Here is a 26,497-nt window from a genome sequence, read left to right as displayed (position 1 = left end):
GGAACGCCCCTTTGACCACATATGGGCATATTTAGATTACAGGTGACTGTATACCTTTAACATTTGCATTGCACCGAGTTGGTAAGTCAGTACTATCTTCCACGGGTTAAGTAATTTTTTCTAATTTCATTTTTTCCTTTGATTTCTTAGAGGTAAAACGCAACTCGAAACTTAAAGACCTACACTATTTTTGCTCAAAGTTTTTTATTGAAGTTCTGAACCATTCTCTTAAAAATTAAGAATACACTTCAAAGATCATCCTGACAGTTTTCGTATTTTGAGAAACAAATGACCTAAAATTTTTTGCTAAAGTTGAAATTTAAATTAATTGTTATATTACCTCACTTGGGCAAAATCACATCTAAAAAATTTACACAAGTAGCAAGTGACAACTTAATTTGAATACACAACATTCAAAATGATTTGAATATGACAGCAAACCAGTAAAAGCATTACAGTAAAGAGTCCGTGATAAGCGTATCCTGACTTCATACAGTTTTCGGACTAACTTTTCAAACATTCTTTGATTAGAGGGACAGTACGCTGCCAGGTACTGATAATATGAAATCCACTCCGCCCACTGGAATGCCCGCCTTAGACGGCGGGGAAGTTATTACTGAAAAAAGGCAGTCTGTTATCAGATTTTACATGTTTCGTGAAATATCTTTGCAAACTTTCAGTCATTCGATCTTTTGCTGTTAAATCACGCATATACTCTCGATAGTTCAAATGTAATTATTCTTATTGTCATACAAGTGAAATTTGTTTTAAAGAATACGAATGTCAGAGCAAAGTCATCTATCACTATACCTTGAATGCAAAAGCATTCACACCTTGTTGTCTCGGGACACGTTTATAGTCATTAATGTAAGGATAGAGTCAACTTTTGAAATAATCAACTAGCATTCATGAAACTGATGTCACCACATTTATATAACATGGTATTCCAAGAAGTGGCAACTAGAGTATCAGTTTGTTCACTATACTAATGTACGATTATATCACTTTATGTTCATACTTGTGGAACAATATATATCAATTGGTGGCAAAACTAAAAAATACTACTGTTTGAAATACGGCTAGTTTTCAATCGGATTCGAACCCACAACATACGGCATCAGTCGCCTAGCTGAGAGGCCACAGAGAGAACCGCTCGGCTAAATCTCCGAATATTCACTGTCAAAATATTGAAATATTTTAACACATCACAAGTCAGATGTGTTTCTTTCTTATCGTCTTCTTCAACATGACAGATTCTGTTTGAACAAACATATCGCAGACAGCAGCTGAAGATATAATCTCATAAGATCGTCTGATCAAGCGCGATAAGAAATCTCCGAAATTTATCGGGTTTTGAACTGTAGATTCTTTACGAAAAATGGAAATCACATAAGAATACGGGAAGACGATAGACAGAAAGTAAAGTCTATGATTGAGCCTACGAAAATCATGCCACAAATCGCCTACAAGTTCAGAAAATTTAATTTCTAAACTATCAGCCATTTCGTCAAAAAGTAGTCTTCGCAAAGAAAGATGGAAAATCGACATGTCTGTGAAAAAACTGAGAGAGATATCCGCTTCAAGGCTCTCATCTCATCGCGCTTCTCATCTTAATCAATCGTAATCTCTCTATTACAACTAGAGGCAGTGGACCAAGAAACGAAAGCGCAAGTGTCGCTTTATTATTTACAAATTGTCGGTACTTCATGCAATCAGAGGCAGAAAATATATCGACACCTGAAATTTGTCCGATGCCTTCCGAAACATACAGCTCAATTAGTGAACTAGTCAAATTCCAAATTGACTCGAATATAACAACTATATTTCCTCGACAGGGAAAGTTACGATCCCTCTAGCCTTCAATGCTTTTTCAAGCCGTCTGTAAAGGACGATGAACTAATTGGGTTATAAAATCGTAAGGAAGGCTATCGGTATCAGTGGTCGAAAGTCCCTCCCATATTAAATCAAAATAAAGCGAAATTATTGAATGACTCGAATTCCGTACTGACACGAACAATACAATCCTGCTTCCTCCACGGCGAAAGTAAAAATCAGTTTAACCTTCAATACAACTTTCAATTGAGACACGATGTCGGCAAATTGCAGGCGTTTTTATTTGCATGTAAAATTTAAAGGGAAGCCTATATATATGCGCTTCAGTCGTCCAACACTGCACACTAGCGCATGTAAAGCATGGCTTTTGAGAAACTTAACGATACGATGAACAGAACAAATACTACTCTCAACAAACACCACGTCCTGGCTACAGACTCTTTGCCTGCACTTTGGATAACACAACTGTGTGGAACACTAGAGCTACTCTTTGCAGTGGGAACACTGGTTGGGAACATCATGTTCATCTTGATCGTCATCTTCAAGAAGAATCTGAGAACATGGATGAACCTCTTCTTGGTTAATCTCAGTCTGACAGATATCATCTCGGCGCTCTTCATTTCTCTTCCGACCATGCACTCATACTTCCATCGAGTTTGGAGACTTGGATCCTTGTACTGTCTCATACACAACTTACTTCATCCTATCATGGTATCAACGTCGCTCTGGCTAACTGCGTTTATCTCCATCAATCGATACATCTATATCGTCCATAACAATATGTATCGGAGACTTACAAACGGAATCACCATGACTCTGGCCATTATCTTCGCCTGGAGCGCACCTATAGTGTCGCAATACACAGTGTACAAAGACACTTCACAGTCGTCTTATGATCCCACAGCATTTCGCTGTCTAATACCTGGGACAAAAGTCTTCATCATACTTCTCGTTTATACCCCTTCCTTTCTGGTCATTCTGTGGTACATCCTTATCATCGCCCATGTCTTAAAGAGCAGGCTCCGAGTACAAGATCACGCCTCCACACAGTCTCAGAGCTCAACTGTAACAGTTGCAACCCCACAAGAACTGCGCATGTTACTTGTGGTATTTGGTATTTTTTGCCTGGTTCTTCTTGGCTACCTGCCGGCTGTGTTTATTATTTTCATTGCAAAGTTGCAGAACCGACGACCGCCAATCGATGGCTTCATCCTATCTTACCCCCTGATACACATTGGCGGAGTAATGAACCCATTTCTTTATGGCGTCAACAACAGACATTTCAAAGAAGCATACAAAGATCTCCTGACCGGTAAACTGATCCGTTGCTCAAAGTTGTCGAAAACGAACCAGGTGGTATCGGCAACACATACTGGGCAGACAAGCTCCACCAATCAAGGGCATATTTCAGTAAGCCTCGCTAACTCAGTTGTCTAAATAGGTCAGTATTGAAGTATCTGGCCTTCATGGAAATTTCATGTCAGCATTTGTTAGGAAAGAGCTAAACAGAGCTGAAACGTTAAACTGTGAACTGCTTCACACTTTATACACTTTTTGCTGATAGTTTAACCCATCAACCCCATTTCCCACTCTAGAGGTCTAACTTTACCATAGAAAACAATGAGATTCGTTCAAAACCACTATCATGAAATAGTTAAGCCTGTTTTTTAGTCCAGCAACTTATTATATACTTGCGAAAATAGCTCATAGTGCGTGTTACATTTCAACCTGTTTTGTAGAATACCACATTTTCAAGATTTATACATATATGACATATAAGGTTCGCCAATGTTCAATGATCGTAAGAAATTCTACGTGTCTCTATTACTACACCAAAATTCCACAAGCCAAAAGCTGTATAACATCAAAAAAGTGATACATTTGGCAGAATAATAAAGAGTTTACACACTTAAGCTATCAAGCTCTTAGGATTACCTTGATATATGGTACTTCTGTGTCAATAAACCGACTTTGTGAAGTATGTCTGTATAAAATTTAATTGTTACTTACTTTGTAACTTTGTACAAAATTAAATGTGAACCTAGTTTTTATCAAGTTTCGACAGGAGGGATGTTAGTCGGAGCCACTACTCTCATGTTAATACCCACAATTCAACAAAAAGTACACTGAATAGTGGAATTTCCCTGGTGACTCCCTGCCCTACAGTGATTATCTTTCCGACTTGACATTTACGTTGGTGACTTTGTACAATTTAAAAATTGATACTCATAGAAAATCTTCATGTTGCTTTTGTTCTTCATATTTTCAGATTTCTTGCAAATGATTGATCTCAGCCTTCTATTGTATGTAAGTGTCATTATCTTTGTGTATCGCTGCCCACGACATTATTCATCACTTATCGTTCAATCATTAAATCGTTGTTTAGTTGTATCTGATTACAGAAATAAATAAAGTAATCAAAGCTTATTCTGCAGAGTCATTTTTTACTCTTTGCATCAACCTGATCACGATTGTAGAGTTATAATACAATTTTCACAATAGAGAACAAGATTAATTTATTGCAGCAAAACATCCAGTTTCGCAAAGGATGATACATATAAGTAACACCTGTGTGTATCAGACTTACTCGTCGGCGATTGCATTATGACTTTTCTTGACCTATTCCGGATACCTGGAATACCACCGCTAAGCAATGGTTCAAAATAACCCTATTATTATTGACATGTTTAAAATGTTTCCTCGGCCTTGTAAATCATTTACCGTAACCGATGCTGATTATTGGATATGCTTTGGTGTCATATTGGAATGGCCGTTGCAAAAAATCATCACACTAACTTTCTCTATTTACTTTGATGAAATGACCTTCGTATGAGATTAGACCTGCCTTCACGAGTTAGATGATGTGGTTTGCGTCGATGTCCGTACATAGATCCCTTCCTGGATTTCAATGTTTCTTTTCCGGTCTATTGGCTGAAATTTATATGAGTTAAAAAGTTTTTGCGCTTTGCGATTCTTCAGGTATTAAAAATAAGTTAAATTACAAGAACAAATGTAGCACTTCTGATTTACTATCGTTATAAGGGCCACTTTCACTGATCATGATTCTCAAAGTACGTAATAAAAGGAAATCGACAATTGTTACGTCAATTGACGTCGATGGGATTTGCACTTGATACCACAATCTTTAACTATCAGACGTTAAGAATATTCAGAGAAATGCCTGTACCTTAAGTGTGAAAATAGCGTGAATATGGGATTGAAACTTGTTACGTTTAGTAAAACACTTGGCAATCATGGGATTTATGAGACTTTCCAAATGTATATGCTTTGACAATCTTTTTAATTACAAAGATGAGAGAGAGACGGAAGCAGAAAAAGATAGATTGGGAGTCTGTCGAACAGATAGAAATAGAAAAAAAATGGACCAAGATTCATGATAGACTGAGGCATAAAGGGATACAGACATAGAAGCAGAGGCACACAGACAGACAAAAAGACGGACAGACAATTTGACAGACACACAGACACACAGACAGAACGACAGAAAGACAAAGACAGACAGACAAATGGATAGACAAAGAGAGGCAAACAGACAGATAGACAAACGGACAGACAAATGGATAGACAAAGAGAGGCAAACAGACAGACAGACAAACGGACAGACAGACAGACAGACAGACAGACAGACAGACAGACAAACAGATAGCGACAATACCAGGCATAAAAGGGGCTATAGACATTAAGACGGTAAGGAGTTCTATCATGTATACGTTAACTTAGAATGTATTGTCACCAAAATTATGTGGACTCGTTCTACAAAACCTTCATACGTTTACATTTACTGTAGGCCCGATAAGAATTCAAGTGGTCATAGATATTGTTCAATTATTTCTACTTTTCCGTGGTTTAACCGCTGGTGTACTTTTACATACGTAAGAGACTTTAACTTTCAAAGGCAGGCTTTACAAAATGTATTTGTCATACAAGTATAGATGGTTTGGGGTTAAATTTACATACTCTGTCTCTGAAGTAGATGACAAATGCATTGTAGTTGCTTCCACTGTCCTGATTCTTTGCCTTAGTACGAACTTACATATCCTGTGTATACTTGCGGTGCAATACGCGCTGTTTGTTTTATTTTTGAGCGATGCTGCCCTTCGTTGATTTCTCTAGTATGCTGTCAGGCGGCCACAATGCTGTTACCATTATCTGTTATAACATTCTTATTTTTCTTACTAATCATTTGCTTCGTGGGAAATTAGAATATGAATCGTTTTATGTCAACCATATTTACAGTAGGGAGTGTTCAGTTATAACGGCCGGGAATGGGTGGCAAAATACGGCGGGTCATCTTCAGTTTAAAAAACTGCAAAGGGGTCATGTATTTTTCAAACAGCGCAGAGGTTTGTCACTTGATTTTCATAAGTATCCATCCCGTCCAAATAGTTTGAGTGTGCAGGAATATTGTAGGAAATAAAAATGATTCTCTTCATAATTTCATTCTCTGAAGTCATTTAGCTCTAAATCTCAATATGTATTCTCTATCACATGTTTTATCTATCATACGATCATCTTTCCTTGGCAACTCTATACAGGCTTGTCTTCTTGTAAATTGAGCTCGCTGGGGGCAATGAACAGTTCCTATCAGCCTTGGGCTGAGGTAAGGCAATGATTAGGTGCAAGTTATATGTTCAACTGAAACTTGGCATACATTGAAAAGTCCCCCTTGTGCTGTTGCATGACACTGCTGTCGATATCTGACCAGTTTTCAAATAAGAGATGTACAAAACTCATCCATATAAATAAACACAAAGGTTGGAATATAAATAAAAAGCTTCAATGACTGTAATTTTTTTATATCAATTAGCAATAAGAAGGAAAGACATAAAGATACCTCTTGTATTATACATGTAACTCTGAAAATGAGTAAAGAATATGTGTATATACTACATAGTAAACTATCCTCAGCCTTCAGGCAGCATTATGATATTGTGGGCAGAGTATTTCACTAGAAAACATGTCCTTGACCAAGCATTTTTAACGTAGCTCCTTACTCCAGGATCGGTGAGTACCTAAGCCTGTAAATTCGCCGCTATTTGACCCCTTCATGACCTGACATTTTTGATGATATGAAGGAATTCCGAATGCAACATTTTTCTCTGCAAAAATGCCTCCATGTAAAAATTCACTATTTCTCTGTGGACTGAGGCCATGTGCAAATGTTGTTGAAAGTTACACTTTTCAATCAACCTGGTAGACGTATATTAACAGAAATACCAGAATGTGTGGTCAAATAAGCGATCATGGAAATGGCCATGTAAGTTTTGGTTCAATGCCTGTCGAGAGGTGCACAGTATGACCATTACATATACAAGATCTGAACAAATACTATACTTTCTCCAAGTCTGTGCGCATATTAATATCAAAACAGAACAGAAGACTGTCACGCTAGAAGTAGGCTGTCGCATTCATCGAGGGGTGAACGCAATGGCCAACATCAGTCAGTAACTGCCCCGAGAAAAGGAAAACAACTGGGGCCTATCTAAACTCATACTTAATTCATCACAATCTGTCAACCAAAGTGAACAAAGGAGACAAAGTCAAAGCAGTTAGCTGTGATGTATTCAAGAGAGAACAGAAAAACATGGAAACTCAAAGAAACACCCTAATTTTTTTTGAAAAACTGTTTAAAATACAGCGACATATCAGACTCAGAGCTTCTTTTCAAGGAAGAGAATGACGATGTTGTAATAAATGAAATTGGCAGCAGCACAAGTGATGAAGAACTTTCTGAACCTTCCGACACACAGTATACAATGTATGCAAGTTCTGAAAGAAGAGCAGCATGTTGGAAAAAAAATATATTTTTCACTGATGTTATATTGTATCTATACTCCGATAATGGCAAAAGTTATCATTCAAAATCGGATCGATACTTACTAAAGCAATGTGAGGGTCATAAAATTGTGATCGTCTCTAAAGGGGGTCGTGAATTTGGGGGCAATGGGTAGGAAGGGCTCACTTATTTTGACTGATGCACAGGCCTATACCGGTGATAATTACTGAACGCTCCCTTATGGTGTACGGATAACGTATGAACCTTTCTGAAAATTTGGCAAGTTTGTAATCTCATAAATAACTCTTGACATGCCGTTGTTGTTTCTGGATCATACAGCTTGCACATTCGGAGTTTTGACTGGTCTTATTATCTGGAAATGATATAAATTGACTTTAAAATTACATTATTTTCAATAGTATTTTCCAAAGACTCCAACCTTTATCGTTTGGGTCGACATGGCTGCGATATTCACATGTCACCGTGAAAGCAACAACAATCGGAAATCACTCCTGCAGTTTAAAATGTCGCATACGAGTGTAAAATGGCTATGCAGACTACATCGGAAAGAAATTCATACAGTGGTATAAAATGTTTCGTATATGCCCTCTAAATATTGGATTTTTACTACTTACAGTGTTGTCTCATCTGGATGCAAGATTTTCGAACCATCAGAAATATCTAATGATTTATGCACGTTTTTTCAGCTGGATATAACTGACAGGAAGTATGTCATGTGAAACCACATTTGACTAATAAAGCAAAACCAAGAGTTGAATCGCTGCTGCCTTTCCGCGTCCGCTACCCATTCATCGATTCGACAAACCAGACCATCGACGACGAAACACAAATGTGCACAGCATAGATAGTTTGAAAAGAAAATGGCAATATGTGATTACAATGTTAGATGTAAAACTTTTAATTCTGACTAATCCTTAAGTTTGTGCATTGCAGAAGGTTGTTAACTCGGTACTCTCTTCCAAAGGTAATTACATGTAATTTTTGCTTCAATTTAAAAGGTTCTCATCAAGATCAACTCATCGAGCTTCTCATCTTAATCAATCGTAATCTCTCTATTACAATTAAAGAAAATGGTAGTAGACCAAGAAACGAAAGCACCAGTGTCGCTTCATTATTTACTAATTGTCGATATTATAGGGTTATTCACAAAATACCGGGATTTATGTCCGAGTACATCGTGCAGCGGAGGTATTGTCCGAGACGCGTTTTGTCACGGATTGTCGAGGTCAATACCGAAGCGTACGATGTACGAGGGCATAAATCCCGGTATTTTGTGAATAACGTTATCATTATACACCTTTTTAGTCCAATTGTACCTCGAAAAAGTCAAAATTAAAGCTTTTTAGGATGCCCGTCATGCACTGCACTGAGCGATCGCGAGCAAACTGAGAACGCGTTCAGCGCGTTCGATAAGCGCACAGGGCGAAATTTCAAACCCGCGAAGCGCAGTGTATGTGATAGAAATTGTAGATCAGCAGTATAATTTCACTCAAATTCACAGGTTTTTGATTCACCACGACTAACGTTGTGAAGTACTGAATGCTAAGAAGTATATATTTCTGTGAAAAATGTAAAATTTTATCTTCCTTCTCCCCGTGTTGACGTGAAGGTGTTTGGGGGTCAAAGGTGAAATGGCATCCTATAACACCTAAAGTTATAGTACTCACAATCATTTTAGCCTTCAATGTTTTTCCGGCTGTCTGTAAAGGACGACGAAATAATTAAGTTATAAAATTGTAGGGCAGCCTATCAGTAATGGTGGCTACAAGTCCCTGAACATATCAAATAAACATAAACCCTAATTATTGAATGACTCGAATTCAACATTGACTCGAACAATACATCATGCTTCCTCCACGGTCAAAGTCAAATTCAGTTTAACCTTCAATGCATCTTTCAATTGACAAACAGGTCAACAAAATGCAGGTTGTATATTTGCATGCAAAATATAGGGAAGCCTTTGAAAAAATGCGTATTGCGTAGACAATAAGAAGGCTAAAGTGATTTTGACTTTATAAAATTGTAGGGCAGCTTATCAGCATAAATGGCCAAAAAGGCCCTCAACATATGAAATAAACATAAAGCCAAATTATTAAATGACTCGAATTCAGCAGTGCCTCGAACAATACAATCATGCTTCCTCCACGGTAAAAGTCAAAATAAGTTTAACCTTGAAAGCATCTTTCAATTGAGCAGAGAAGTCGGCTAAATGTATGCTTTATATTAGCGTGCAATATTACAAGGAAGCCTGTATATTCTGCGTTTCAGTCGGTCAAACGCTGCACACTGGCACAAGAAAAGCATGGCTTTTGGGAAACTGAACGATACGATGAACAGAACCAATACTAATGTCAACCAACACCACGTCCTGGCTACAGACATTTTGCCTACACATTGGATAACACAACTGTGTGGAACACTAGAACTACTCTTTACAGTGGCAACCCTAGTAGGGAACATCATGTTCATCTTGATCGTCATTTTCAAGAAGAAACTGAGGACATGGATGAACCTCTTCTTGGTTAATATCAGTCTTACAGATATCATCTCGGCGCTCTTTATTTCTCTTCCGACCATGCACTCATACTACACTCGAGTTTGGAGACTTGGATCCCTGTACTGTCTCATACACAACTTGCTTCATCCTATCATGGTATCAACTTCGCTCTGGCTGACTGCGTTTATCTCCATCAATCGATACGTCTACACCGTCCATAACAAGATCTACCGCCGACTTACAAACAAAATCACGATGACTATGGCCATTACCTTCGCTTGGGGCGCCCCTATAGTGTCGCAATACGCAGTGTACATAGACACTTCACTGTCGTCATATGATCCGACAGCATTTCGCTGTCTAATACCTGGGACAAAACTCCTCTTCATACTTCTCCTTTATACCCCTTCCTTTCTGGTCATTCTGTTATACATCCTTATCATCACTCATGTCATAAAGAGCAGGTGCCGAGTACAAGATCACGCCTCCACACAGTCTCAGAGCTCTACTGTAACAGTTGCAACCCCACAAGAACTGCGCATGTTACTTGTGGTATTTGGTATTTTTTGCCTGGTTCTTCTTGGCTACCTGCCGGCTGTGTTTATTATTTTCATTGCAAAGTTGCAGAACCGACGACCGCCAATCGATGGCTTTATCCTATCTTACCCTCTGATACACATTGGCGGAGTAATGAACCCATTTCTTTATGGCGTCAACAACAGACATTTCAAAGAAGCATACAAAGATCTCCTGACCGGTAAACTGATCCGTTGCTCAAAGTTGTCGAATTTGGTAACGAACCAGGTGGTACCAGCAACAGATACTTTTCGGACAAGCTCCACCAATCCAGGGCATATTTCAGTGAGCCTCACTAACTCAGTGGTCTAAATAGGTCAGTATTGAAGTGTCTGGCCTTCATTGAAATTTCACGTCAGCATTAGGGAACAGCTAAACAGAGCTGAAACGTTAAACTGTGAAATGCTTCACACTTTATACACCTTTTGCTGATAGTTTAACCCATCAACCCCATTTCCCACTCTAGAGGTCTAACTTTACCATAGAAAACAATGAGATTCGTTCAAACCACTATCGTGAAATAGTTAAGCCTGTTTTTTAGTCCAGCAACTTATTATATACTTGCGAAAATAGCTCATAGTGCGTGTTACATTTCAACCTGTTTTGTAGAATACTAAATTTACAAGATTTATACATATATGAAGTAAGGTTCGCCAATGTTCAATGCTCGTAAGAAATTCTACGTGTCTCTATTACTACACCATATTTCCACAAGCAAAAAGCTTTATAACATCCTCAAATGAATTTTGAGTTGTATATGACAGTAAAAGTAATTAAATATGTAAAATTGTTCAAAGATTTAAAAAAAAAAGTGATGCATTTGGTAGAATAATAAAGAGTTTACACACTTAAGCTATCAAGCTCTTAGGATTACCTTGATATATGGTACTTCTGTGTCAATAAACCGACTTTGTGAAGTATGTCTGTATAAATTTAATTATTACTTACTTTGTACTTGTGAATTGGGCTGAACAACCCTACAATTTTCTTCAGCTTCTTTCATTACATGCCATTTAGCATTTATAGTTAGATTCAATGGATACAGGAGAAAACAATTAAAAAACATTTGTATGTTAGCCTGATAAACGTTTTAAAAACTTCTTCTTACCATTTTACAAAATTAAATGTAAACCTAGTTTTTATCAAGTTTCGACAGGAGGGATGTTAGTCGGAGCCACTACTCTCATATTAGTCCCCACAATTCATTAATAAGTACACTGAATAGTGGAATTTCCCTGGATGACTCCCTGCCCTACAGTGATTATCTTTCCGACTTGACATTTACGCTGGTGACTTTGTACAATTTAAAAAATGATACTCATAGAAAATCTTCATGTTGCTTTTGTTCTTCATATTTTCAGATTTCTTGCAAATGATTGATCTCAGCCTTCTATTGTATGTCAGTGTCATTATCTTTGTGTATCGCTGCCCAGGACATTGTTCATCACTTATCGTTCAATCATTAAATCGTTGTTTAGCTGTATCTGATTACAGAAAGAAATAAAGTAATAAAAACTTACTCTGCCGACTCATATTTTTACTCTTTGCATCAACCTGATCACGATTGTAAAGTTATAATACAATTTTCACAATAGAGAACCAGATTAATTTATTGTAGCAAAACATCCAGTTTCGCAAAGGATGATACATATAAGCAACACCTATGTATATCAGACTTACGACTGAATTATGACTTTTCTTGACCTATCCCCAATACCTGGAATACCACAACTAAGCAATGGTTCAAAATAACATTATTATTATTGACATGTTTAGAATGTTTCCTCGGCCTTGTAAATCATTTAAATTAACTTATGCTGATTATTGGATATGCTTTAGTTTCATATTGGAATGGCCGTTGCAATAAATCACCACACTAACTTTCTCTATTTAGTAACTTTGATAAAATGACCTTCGTATGACATTAGACCTGCCTTCAAGAGTTAGATGATGTGGTTTGCGTCGATGTCCGTACATAGATCCCTTCCTGGATTTCAATGTTTCTTTTCCGGTCTATTGGCTGAAATTTATATGAGTTAAAAGGTTTTTGCGCTTTGCGATTCTTCAGGTATTAAACATAAGTGAAATTACAAGAACAAATGTAGCACTTCTGATTTACTATCCTTATAAGGGCCACTTTCACTAATCATGATTCTCAGTAATCAAAGCTTATTCTGCAGAGTCATTTTTTACTCTTTTGCATCAACCTGATCACGATTGTAAAATAATCGCAATCATACCAATCCATAATCCAATGACAGTAGGTCAAAATTCGTAAGACAATAGTTGTAAACATAGACACAAGACAGCACAGAACAGACAGTAAATAGACGGTACACAAACAAAGTCATATTCATGAAAGAAAGATATATGGACCTCTGGCCAGAAGACCAAGAAGTGATGTCAGGTGTTTCGAAAATAGTAAGCGCATCCTGCCCCACATGTGGCACCCGCCATATATCAATCTATAAGTCAGATAGGTAGTGGTCACTAACTAAACCCCATGTCACCGATGCCATCAGTGATCATTTGTCGAAGAGAGATATTGTATTTATCTACCAGCTTGCGATACCTGCCAAAAAAGCGTTGAATGTAGAGACAAGTCTTGCTCTGGTGTAACCTTGATTTAATAGTTTGTAAGAGAGATGGCCATGTCTCTCTACAAAATCACCATATGAACTGCATGCTCTAGCATATCGAATAAGCTGGGAAATGTATACCCCATAAGCTGGTGAGAGTGGAATATTACTTATGAGGTGTGGAAAATTGATGATACTAAAGTTGAAATCATCTCTCTTGTCATATAGCCTAGTAGAAAGGTGACCATTAGAGTCAAATTCAAGTAAAATGTCCAGATATGAAGCAGAAAAGGCTGTTTCTGTAGTTTCTTTAATCTCCAATTCTGGAGGATAAATCATAGCGAGATATTTACTGAATTCAGAGTTATTCATAGAAATAACATCGTCTATGTATCTATATGTTAGATTGAAAGTTCGAGCTACAGAGACCTTTTTCTGTTTAATTAAGTTCTGGATAAATTCTGCCTCATATGAGAACAGAAATAAGTCTGCAAGCAAGGGAGCACAGTTAGTGCCCATAGGAATTCCTATACACTGTTGGAAAATGTGCCCTCCAAATTCTACAAATATGTTCTCGATGAGGAAATCAAGCATACTGATAATGTCTTTCTCGGTATAAAACACTTTAGCGTTACCAGATTAATTTATTGCAGCAAAACATCCAGTTTCGCAAAGGCAAGATGATACATATAAGCAACACCTGTGTGTATCAGACTTACTCGTCGGCGATTGCATTATGACTTTTCTTGACCTATTCCGGATACCTGGAATACCACCGCTAAGCAATGGTTCAAAATAACCCTATTATTATTGACATATTTAAAATGCTTCCTCGCCTTGTAAATCATTTACCGTAACCGATGTTGATTATTGGATATGCTTTGTGTCATATTGGAATGGCCGTTGCAATAGATCATCACACTAACTTTCTCTATTTACTTTGATAAGATGACCTTCGTATATATGAGATTAGACCTGCCTTTACGAGTTAGATGATGTGGTTTGCGTCGATGTCCGTACATAGATCCCTTCCTGGATTTCAATGTTTCTTTTCCGGTCTATTGGCTGAAATTTATATGAGTTAAAAAGTTTTTGCGCTTTGCGATTCTTCAGGTATTAAACATAAGTGAAATTACAAGAACAAATGTAGCACTTCTGATTTACTATCCTTATAAGGGCCACTTTCACTAATCATGATTCTCAAAGTACTAATAAAAGGAAATCGACAATTGTTACGTCAATTGACGTCGATGGGATTTGCACTTGATACCACAATCTTTAACTATCAGACGTTAAGAATATTCAGAGAAATGCCTGTACCTTAAGTGTGAAAATAGCGTGAATATGGGATTGAAACTTGTTACGTTTAGTAAAACACTTGGCAATCATGGGCTTTATAAGACTTTCCAAATGTATATGCCTCGACAATCTTTTTAATTACAAAGGTGAGAGAGAGACGGAAGCAGAAAAAGACAGATTGGGAGTCTGTCGAACAGATAAAAATAGAAAAAAAAATGGACCAAGATTCATGATAGACTGAGACATAAAGGGATACAGACATAGAAGCAGAGGCACACAGTCAGACAAAAAGACGGACAGACAATTTGACAGACACACAGACACACAGACAGAACGACAGAAAGACAAAGACAGACAGACAAACGGATAGACAAAGAGAGGCAAACAGACAGACAGACAGACAAACAGACAGACAGACAGATAGACAGACAGACAGACAGACAGACAGACAGACAAACAGATAGCGACAATACCAGACATAAAAGGGGCTATAGACGTTAAGACGGTAAGGAGTTCTATCATGTTTACGTTAACTTAGAATGTATTGTCACCAAAATTATGTGGACTCGTTCTACAAAACCTTCATACGTTTACATTTACTGTAGGCCCGATAAGAATTCAAGTGGTCATATATATTGTTCAATTATTTCTACTTTTCCGTGGTTTAACCGCGGGTGTACTTTTACATACGTAAGAGACTTTAACTTTCAAAGGCAGGCTTTACAAAATGTATTTGTCATACAAGTATAGATGGTTTGGGGTTGAATTTACATACTGTTTCTCTGACGTAGATGACAAATGCATTGTAGTTGCTTCCACTGTCCTGATTCTTTGCCTTAGTACGAACTTACATATCCTGTGTATACTTGTGGTGCAATACGCGCTGTTTGTTTTATTTTTGAGCGATTCTGCCCTTCGTTGATTTCTCTAGTATGCTGTCAGGCGGCCACAATACTGTACCATTAGCTGACATAACGTTCTTATTTTTCTTACTTATCATTTGCTTCGTGGGAAATTAGAATATGAATCGTTTTATGTCAACCATATTTACAGTAGGGAGTGTTCAGTTATAACGGCCGGGAATGGGTGGCAAAAAAAGGCGGTTCATCTTCAATTTAAAAACTGCAAAGGGGTCATGTATTTTTCAAACAGCGCAGAGGTTTGTCACTTGATTTTCATAAGTATCCATCCCGTCCAAATAGTTTGAGTGTGCAGGAATATTGTAGGAAATAAAAATGATTCTCTTCATAATTTCATTCTCTGAAGTCATTTAGCTCTAAATCTCAATATGTATTCTCTATCACATGTTTTATCTATCATACGATCATCTTTCCTTGGCAACTCTATACAGGCTTGTCTTTTTGTAAATTGAGCTCGCTGGGGGCAATGAACAGTTCCTATCAGCCTTGGGCTGAGGTAAGGCAATGATTAGGTGCAAGTTATATGTTCAACTGAAACTTGGCATACATTGAAAAGTCCCCCTTGTGCTGTTGCATAACACTGCTATCGATATCTGACCAGTTTTTAAATAAGAGATGTACAAAACTTATCCATATAAATAAACACAAAGGTTGGAATATAAATAAAAGCTTCAATGACTGTATTTTTTATATCAATAAGCAATAAGGAGGAAAGAAAAAATATACCTCTTGTATTATACATGTAACTCTGAAAATGAGTAAAGAATATGTGTATATACTACATAGTAAACTATCCTCAGCCTTAAGGCAGCATTATGATATTGTGGGCAGAGTATTTCACTAGAAAACATGTCCTTGACCAAGTATTTTTAACGTAGCTCCTTACTCCAGGATCGGTGAGTACCTAAGCCTGTAAATTCGCCACTATTTGACCCCTTCATGACCTGACATTTTCGGTGATATGAAGGAATTCCGAATGCAACATTTTTCTCTGCAAAAATGCCTCTATGTAAAAAACGCACAATGTCTCTGTTGACTGAGGCCATGTGCAAATGTGGTTGAAAATTACACTTTTCAATCAACCTGGTAGACGTATGTTAACAGAAATGCCAGGATATGTGGTCAAATAAGGGATCATGGAAATGTCCATGTATTAAAGTTTTGGTTCGATGCCTTTCGAGAGGTACACAGTATTGACCATTACATATACAAGATCTGAACAAATACTATACTTGCTCCAAGTCTGTGGGCATATAAATATCAAAACAGAACAGAAGACTCTCACGTTAGAAGTAGGCTGTCGCATTGATCGTGGGGTGAACGCGATGGCCCACACCAGCCAGTAACTGCCCCGAAAAAAAGGAAAGCAAATTGACTGCGTTTATCTCAATCAATCGATACGTCTACACCGTCCAAGAATATGGAAAGACGATAGGAAGAAGGTTACAATCTATACCTCGCGTACGGAAATTATGCCACAAATCGTCTGCAGGTTCAGAACATTTAATTTCCAAACTATCAGCTACTTAAGACAACAGAAGCCTGCTCAAAAAGAAAGATGGCGAGTCGACATGTCTGTGAATAAACTGAGAGAGAGATATCAGCTTCAAGGTTCTCATCAAGATCATCTCATCGACCTTCTCATCTTAATCAATCGTAATCCCTCTATTACAATTAAAGGACATGGTAGTCAACCAAAAACGAAAGCACCAGTGTCGCTTCATTATCTACAAATTGCCGATATTATGAGGTTATTCACAAAATACCGGGATATATGTCCGAGTACATCGTGAAGCGGAGGTATTGTCCGAGACACGAAGCGTCGAGGTCAATACCGAAGCGTACGATGTACGAGGGAATAAATCCCGGTATTTTGTGAATAACGTTATAATTATACACCTTTTTAGTCCAATTTTACCTCGAAAAAGTCAAAATTAAAGCTTTTTAGGATGCCCGTCCGGCACTGCTCTGAGCGATCGCGAGCAGACTGAGAACGCGTTCAGCGCGTCCGCTAAGCGCACAGGACGAAATTTGAAACCCACGAAGCGCAGTGTACGTGATAGAAATTGTAGATCAGCAGTATAATTTCACTCAAATTCACAGGTTTTTGATTCACCACGACTAACTTTGTGAAGAACTGAATGCTAAGAAGTATATATTTCTGTGAAAAATGTAAAATTTTATCTTCCTTCTCCCCGTGTTGACGTGGTGTTTTGAGGTCAAAGGTCAAATGGCGTCCAATAAAACCTAAAGTTACTGTACTCCGCGTCAAAGTTATTGGACTCCGCGTCCTCTGATACCGAAACTAACTGTACGACGAAACTCCATAGGTTGCAGACGCAGGTGTATAATATTTCATGGTATCAGTTGCTGAAAATGCGTCAACAGATGTCTTTGAAACCAACACAAAGCTCACAAAGCTCTATTAGTGAACAAGTCGAATTCCAAATTGATTAGAACATTTACAACTATGTTTCCTCGACAGGAAAAGTCACAATCATATTAGCCTTCAATGTTTTTTCCGGCTGTCTGTAAAGGACGACGAACTAATTAGGTTATAAAATTGTAGGGCAGCCTATCAGTATAAGTAGCCACAAGTCCCTGAACATATGAAATCAACATAAAGCCAAATTATTGAATGACTCGAATTCAACATTGACTCGAACAATACAATCATGCTTCCTCCACGGTATAAGTCAAAATCAGTTTAACCTTCAATGCATCTTTCAATTCAGAAACGATGTCAACAAAATGCAGCTTTTATATTTGCATGCAAAATATAGGGAAGCCTGTATATTATGCGTTTCAGTCGGTCAGACGCTGCACACTAGCTCATGAAAAGCATGGCTTTTGGGAGACCTTAACGATACGATGAACAGAACCAATACTACTGTCAACCAACACAACGTTCTGGCTACAGACACTTTGCCTGCACATTGGATAACACAACTGTGTGGAACACTAGAACTACTCTTTGCAGTGGCAACCCTAGTAGGGAACATCATGTTCATCCTGATCGTCATCTTCAAGAAGAAACTGAGGACATGGATGAACCTCTTCTTGGTTAATCTCAGTCTAACAGATATCATCTCGGCGCTCTTTATTTCTCTTCCGACCATGCACTCATACTATCATCGAGTTTGGCGACTTGGTTCCCTGTACTGTCTCATACACAACTTACTTCATCCTATCATGACATCAACGTCGCTCTGGCTGACTGCGTTTATCTCAATCAATCGATACGTCTACACCGTCCATAACAAGATCTACCGCCGACTTACAAACAAAATCACGATGACTCTGGCCATTATCTTCGCTTGGGGCGCCCCTATAGTGTCGCAATACGCAGTGTACATAGACACTTCACAGTCGTCATATGATCCCACAGCATTTCGCTGTCTAATACCTGGGACAAAACTCTTCTTCATACTTCTCGTTTATACCCCTTCCTTTCTGGTCATTCTGTTGTACATCCTTATCATCACTCATGTCATAAAGAGCAGGTACCGAGTACAAGATCACGCCTCCACACAGTCTCAGAGCTCAACTGTAACAGTTGCAACCCCACAAGAACTGCGCATGTTACTTGTGGTATTTGGTATTTTTTGCCTGGTTCTTCTTGGCTACCTGCCGGTTGCCTTTGTCATTTTCATTGCAAAGTTGCAGGACCGACGACCGCCGATCGAAGGCTTTATCCTATCTTACCCAATGACTCACGTTTGCGGAGTAATGAACCCATTTCTTTATGGCGTCAACAACAGACATTTCAAAGAAGCGTACAAGGAGCTCATAACAGGTAAACTGATCCGTTGCTCAAAGTTTTGTCAAGTAAACCAAGTCGCAGCAACAGAAATGGGTCAGACAAGCTCAACCAATCCAGGGCATGAAAACGCAGTAAGGTGAATCGAGTCAACGGTCTAAATAGGCTAGTATTTAAGTCCCTAATGGAGAGTTCATATCAGCTTAATCGTATAAACTAGAGCTAAAACGTAATAACTGTTATACAATTTTGAGTGATATCATTGAAATCTGTAACGCCTGCAGTTCAAGACATTTCTTCAGATCGATTCCATGGATAATTACTTCCTTTATGCCACCCAATTATATTATTATTGTGTATGCTACATTTCAACCTGGTTCGCAAAATATTGGAATTATATAACAAGACTGAATTATTGCTCGTTTGTATAATGAGACTATTAATATACTTATTTTATTTCACATACATGATATGTTTCCCCTATAATATCTGACACAGACTTCCTGAACTCTTACCTCATACACATATTGAATACATAATAGGATATAGTAAAATCTGTCTGACAATCGCAATTTTTTCATGTTCAATGTTCAATTTTTCAATTTTTCAATTTTCAAGTTGTACATGTCCTCATATCACTAATCCTCATTTTTATGAACCAAACATTTTCTACCAAATACATAAACACTCTTTACATTGAATTGTATACGTGAGTATAGAATATATGTGCATTGTATTCAATAATTAAGAATCGTCCAAAAATCAGGGAAAGCTCGGAGTGATAATGTAGACCTTACAGTTTACATGTTTAAGACTTAGTGTAAATGTGCCCTGCCACGAATAATGTTCTATACACATACCAAAACTTGCTTGTATTTTTAGAGGGGTAAAGTGCTCGATGCAGGATTGCAAAACAATATTACAATAAAGATTAGAACACATCAAGTATGTTTGGTAGATATTACACGAGTTTCAAGTATCCACGCGATCGTCAGATTAGTAGATTTTATTGTCCGAAATTGCACATACATACATACATACATACATACATACATACATACATACATACATACATACATACATACATACATACATACATACATACATACATACATACATACATACATACATACATACATATATATGTCTATATATATATGTTCTCCTATAATCCTAATAACTTTTCATTATGAGTTGATCTTCGTGTTAGTTTATAACGCATTCCATTTCGCCATTCGTAATAACCTAGAGTTCATTTCGAAAAAAATAGACATTCCCAAAGGAAATGCCCTGTATGAAACGTATTGGTCAAGAATGACGACAAAACATGTGGTTCTAACGTGTCATAGAAATAAAAGGCACTGAAAATACGTCTATGTACAGGCACATGATATGAGCTGTGTGGTTGTTGATGTCTATGACGGGTCTCCACAAGTGAGGAAAAGTACATCGAAAAGTGGCGTTCCTTGGTGACTCTAAGCCGAACATTGACTGTATTTGAAGCATAGTGTCAATATTCAACAGATTTACTCATTTTCGCGACGTAATCTGAATTGACTCATAGGAAATCGTCCTGCTTTCATCTCTGTGTTTATTTTTAGCGATCGATTATATTCTGTTGTACTGAAATGTCTTTATCTTTGTCTGTGTACGTCTGTCATCTTGTTTCGTTTCATTGACATAGCAAGAAATAAAGTAATACTTTTGTCTTAATAGGCATAAAGTTAATCTGTTGACTCATTTTCTTCATCCTTTGAATTGACGTCGTCAGTTAAGTACGCTATCACAATTTATACCCTATTACGAAATTAACTTACCGACGTAAAACATCCAATTTCCAAAACAAACGATGACACACATAAAATAGAGACTATTGATAATGATATTTACGCGTTAGTAATTGCAATGATTATTTTCCTTTACATCATGAATGGTCGTCGTTACAAAATCATCAAGTTAGTTTTCTTGAGAAGAGAATGACATGGGAATGAAATCCTACGGATCAAATAAGATCTTTATTTGCCATTTTAATGTATTGGTGTACGTTGTGTCCATTTACCAGTCCGTTCCTGCATTTCAACTTGTCTACTTCCATATATTGGCTAAGTTATAAAATTAAGAAGAAGAGGAAATATTTGCGCAGTACTATGCTTTTAACATTAAAATATCAGCTAAAACGATAACGAATTGTGCATTTTTTACTTTTACCGCAATGATGGCAACCTTTCTCGATCATTCTTATCAAAGAATTGAATCAGAGGAAATCGACAAACATTACGCCGTAAGGTCGACGTTCAATGTTTTTAGTGAAATTTAAATGACTGCCATACGTACAGTGAAATGGAATTTTGAAAGCGAGGGAAAAGAATAGTCCATCAGAATGACACTCTGTTTGTATGCGGATATCAAACCTTTTGAATCATTGTCTTTCTAAATATTTGCGCCGAATAAAATCAGTAAAATAAAACATTTTTTTCCAGATAGAGCGTATATTATTATTTTGATAGTGTACGTATAAGGTTTACCGAATATGTGGCAAGAGTAGAATCTCAGAAATCACTGTTCACGTTCTGTTCATGTCTCAAGAAAACGTAACAGACATATGGGGGTCATAAAATTAACAAATGAGCCATTGACACTCCGAAACAACAACACGGTGATAATCTTCCGAGGACCCATAGACTATGACCCTTCCACATTTACCGTACATGTTCGAGGTGGCTGCGATCTTTAGGAATTATTCAAATAGTATATATATATATATATATATATATATATATATATATATATATATATATATATATATATATATATATATATATATATATATATATATATCAGTTTAACCATTCAGTTCTTTTAATTCAATTTCTGGGTATTCCCCTGGATATGTTATTGAACCCTTCGAGATTATAATTACTTCATTGTTGTGATATCCAATATTGGGAAGAATAATCGAGAATACTTTAAATGATAGACGCAATTAGGGTTTTGTGTTGGTTTGACAATTGTTTGACGAGTGAATATGTCCAAGCATGCGCTTGTCCTTTTTTACGGATACCTTCACGGGAATTGTCTCATGCCTGATTGAAAGATATTCTAACATCAAGATCTCTCATACTGCCAACTTTCTCCAGTTTAAAACCCCTCATTCAATAATCGTAAGAGATGTCATTATGCATACATAGTGCTTTGGACATTTCTTTTGGCATATCAAATTATTTACCCTATGATGATAGTCTATGGGTTTCGCCTTTTTGCTTGACGCAGTCAGATATGTGGTTGGAATTCTTGATATCTTCGTCAAGTAGGAACAAAATCGACGCCAATATCGAGCTTTGAGTCACTCCATACAAAACATTGGCCCACCGAGTAATATAGCCACGTTGACAAGTATGCTGTGAACCAGCTTAGCATATGTATGAAAGCCGACCGATTTTATTTTGTGGATGAGAAAAGGTCATCAGGCATGGCATCAAAGGCCTCAGAAAAGTCGAGTTAAACAGTATTGACTTGCAAGGATATATCAAAGACTTGCAACTGACGATGAATGACTGAACAAGCTGTGTCGTTCTGGAACGCATTTTAATGAAACCATGCAGGTGATAGAGGGAAGGTTCTATGTTAGAATAAATGGAAATTGAAAGGATACCCTTCAAAGACCTTGCGGCAGATACATAACATGGATACAAGCCTTTAGTTGGCAATGACGCTCCTGTCTGAGTTTTTGTGTATAAGTGTGAAATCTGAAAGCAAATCCTGTGCGTTATCATAGTGGTCCTCAAATTATGTTTTCAGTGCCATACTATAGTGAGGGCTTCAAGCAGTGTTTGCTGCATTTTTAAAATTATAGTAAGCCAGATATAGGTTTCCTGCACACCGATATCTAAAGACAGTTGAGCATCGGCACTAAGTCCTCCCTCAATATCAAATGTTGTAAAACTACTTCAGAGTTTCATCTAGGATGTCAGAAAGAGGGACCAGTGACAAGCAGCCGGTAGGTTTTGTCCGGCGTAATTGGCAGCTTTACTGTTGTACGTAAAAATCCTACATTAACCGTGAAATTGAACTCAAACACCTTCTTCTCAATACCCAACAGACCATCAAACATCAAATTTTGCCCACAGCAGCATGGGGTTAATGAGAATTCTGAGTTTCCAAAAAAGATTTAAATTGGTCACGTGGTTTTGCAGCCATATTTCCAGTAACGAAAAACCTACAATAACCGTAAAATGATATTCAAACTCTTCTTCTCCAGAACAGATCTAGATAGACAGTTTCAGCTACAATTGCAAAATCGTTTTTTTTTTTGTTGTTGGTTTTGTTTGTTTGTTTTTCTTTTCTTTTCTTTTATTCTGGCCAAAGTGAACTTGGTTAGGGCTCCATTATATAAGCAACTGAATTATGACCCTATCTACCCTAGCTACGACTTAACGACCACGCCCATAGCAACGAGCGTATGGCAGTGTTTTCCGCTGGAAGTATCCACAGTGCATTCTGAACCTGGCAATGACACGCAAAAAACTACAGGCTGACCCTAGCAACAGTGACCATGTCCATAGAAACTAGCAAATGGGTGTGAATTTGGCGAATGTTTTCACTTTGCAGTGTAGATATGTCAATTAAAATACCAAAATCGAAGAACTGACACTAAGAACATAATGTCGGTGCAAAATAAAACATGATGTAGGTTATTTTGGTTAACAAACAGCTTAAATATCGCGATCTCCCATGGCAACAATGATCACAACCATAGCAACATGCGATTGGTAGTGGCTTTTGATGGCGTGCACATATTAATAAAACAAAAAATTGAAAAACCTCAACCGGCAACGATGACCAAGCCTTTAGCAATGACTAAACAAACGTATTTTAATATTGCCAAATTAAATACAATAAAAACTGCTTCACTTACCAAACAGCTTCAAATAACCCTATCTTTGCTAGCAATAATGACCATGCCCATAGCAACAAGCAAATGGTTATCAGGTTTGCAAAATTACTTACTCGACAGTTAACACATATCACTGTAAATACCGCATTTAAATTAAATAAGAAACACTGTATCTCTCGAAATACTTATTAACCTCATGAGATAAGGCTAGAGGATTGGTTCTAGCCCGGAAAAGATTTTTTGCCAGAGTGTTTTGGCCCCGCAATCGCTCTTCGCAGCTATAATTTATGCTTGAAATTTCTTCGAAACACAAAAAAAAATCTTGCTATGTAGGAACGACTATACACGAAGGGAGTGGGACAGAAAAGGATTCCAAGGAAATAGGCATGAATAGCTACTCTGATATAATATCTGTTATGCTGACCAAATCGCATTCATTCAAGATTTCAGTTTATTCAGAGAGAAGGCAATCACGATGTGAACATAGCGTTCCCTGCTAGGGCTCCTACCGTCGATATGAGTTCCATATCGTATGTACCAGCAGATCATCGCTGGACACGGTGTAGCGTTGGTCACTAGTGGCGTTTCTGCCATTCATCGTATCCCTCTGTCCAGATCACTTGTCGATTTGCCAACTTTTGATTTAAGAATCCTGAATAACCCAAAATATAGAAGATATATACACGTCCTTATAATTCACTGGGGTCATCTATCACTAAAGACGCTGAAATTCAATAGACTCACAATCTCTTGAACATAAGCTTACAGGGGTTTTCCAACGATTTTATGCAAGCCAGCATATGCAGATGATTGGATCAGATAAACCACTGAATCTTCTATGTAGTTTAAAAATCACGGTAAATCTTTCATAGTTCATATTCCACAGAGCTAGATATTGTTATGAATGTTTTGAGCATCGAATGTTGATCAGGAAATATAGCACCCAATCTATCTGAGTTTTATTCGTATGAATTTTATTGACATATTTTATTATGTATGGAGTTATTGCAACTACATTATAGTAATAGTCACTGACCGCATTCTTTATCTCTGTTTTTGAGATATGTATGTAGTGTCTTCCTTAAGACTTTTTCCTGTATTTGCAGTGAGATTTCTGTGACACTGTTATTTTTTTCTTTTCTGAGTTGTTGTAACCATTTTCATCCCTACCATGATAGGATGTGTGGTAATAAAGTACTTACACAGCTGTAATTATTTCTAAATAGAAATCGCTTATGCCGAGTAGTTCATGGCCAAAGAAATTGGCACTGTAACGGAAAAGCATATAGACAAGATCGTTTGTAATTTAAATCAACTGAGGCTTGCCAAACAGTACTAATTAGGGAAAAATCGTGTTTTGAATGTTATGGATACTCGACGGCAGTGTTCTGAAAGCGTTCTGACGACGTTAGTGTTACCTACTCCAAGGTGCGTAGTTCAGAAGCACAATATGTCCCTCATACGAATGTCAAGAAATAATGTACATACAATTCAGCATCACTAATGGTGGGCATCGCGTATAACCATAGGTCTGGATTCCACACCCAAGGCGCACGTCTCGATTTTATACCTAAAGGCGCATGTCTGTAAATATACGCGCAAGGCTATCAAAAAGTCAACAGACGCTAACACAAGGATAAATATCTTGTGACCTTTAGTCGTTTTTTTTTCTAATTGAGCTACTGACCTTCCTGTTGTAACACGGTATCCATGGCAATGAAAGAGTCAATAGCTACTCTTATGGTGATAAAGATGAATTCTCTTATGCTGAATATGAAAATCGCCCACGTAAACACAGCAAGCAAAAACGTCCATATGAGGGTGACCAAAGCGCATAGTGTAGCGACCTGTGAATTTGCTGTTGTTTCTAGTCATAATACTCTCTCGGAAAAACAAAATATCGCCTGCCATTCAGCTTTGGTTATGTTCATGATGAGGAGTGTACGCATCGAAAGAACAGCCAACGACGTAGTTGCGGTTCAGTTTCCATGGAAACTAGTGTAATTGTGTAAATATTTTGACAGCGGTAAGGCTATATATATATATATATATATATATATATATATATATATATATATATATATATATATATACATTTATACATTTATACATATACATATAAATATATATATATATATATATTATATTCAGTTACGTTTACCGATAATCAACACAATTATTTTCAACAAGTATTATTTTATTATTATATATATATATATATATATTATATATATATATATATATATATATACATACATATATATATTATATATATTATATATATATATATATATATATATATATATATATATATATATATA

At 37.2% G+C, this 26,497-nt stretch overlaps 2 protein-coding genes across 2 annotated transcripts; both read left to right on the top strand.

Moving 5' to 3' along the window:
• The first annotated feature begins 2,193 nt into the window (after positions 1 to 2,193).
• Positions 2,194 to 3,270, top strand: LOC139116644 (melatonin receptor type 1B-B-like). The gene has a single exon (XM_070679239.1). The coding sequence runs from the start codon at positions 2,194 to 2,196 to the stop codon at positions 3,268 to 3,270; it is 1,077 nt and encodes a 358-aa protein (XP_070535340.1).
• Positions 3,271 to 18,393: 15,123 nt separating this feature from the next.
• On the top strand, positions 18,394 to 19,425 carry LOC139116643 (melatonin receptor type 1B-B-like). Its single transcript, XM_070679238.1, has one exon. The coding sequence runs from the start codon at positions 18,394 to 18,396 to the stop codon at positions 19,423 to 19,425; it is 1,032 nt and encodes a 343-aa protein (XP_070535339.1).
• Positions 19,426 to 26,497: the final 7,072 nt, after the last annotated feature.

This window comes from Ptychodera flava, chromosome 17 (assembly GCF_041260155.1).
Source record: "Ptychodera flava strain L36383 chromosome 17, AS_Pfla_20210202, whole genome shotgun sequence".
NCBI lineage: Eukaryota > Metazoa > Hemichordata > Enteropneusta > Ptychoderidae > Ptychodera > Ptychodera flava.
This window is presented reverse-complemented; position numbering and strand designations above follow the sequence as displayed.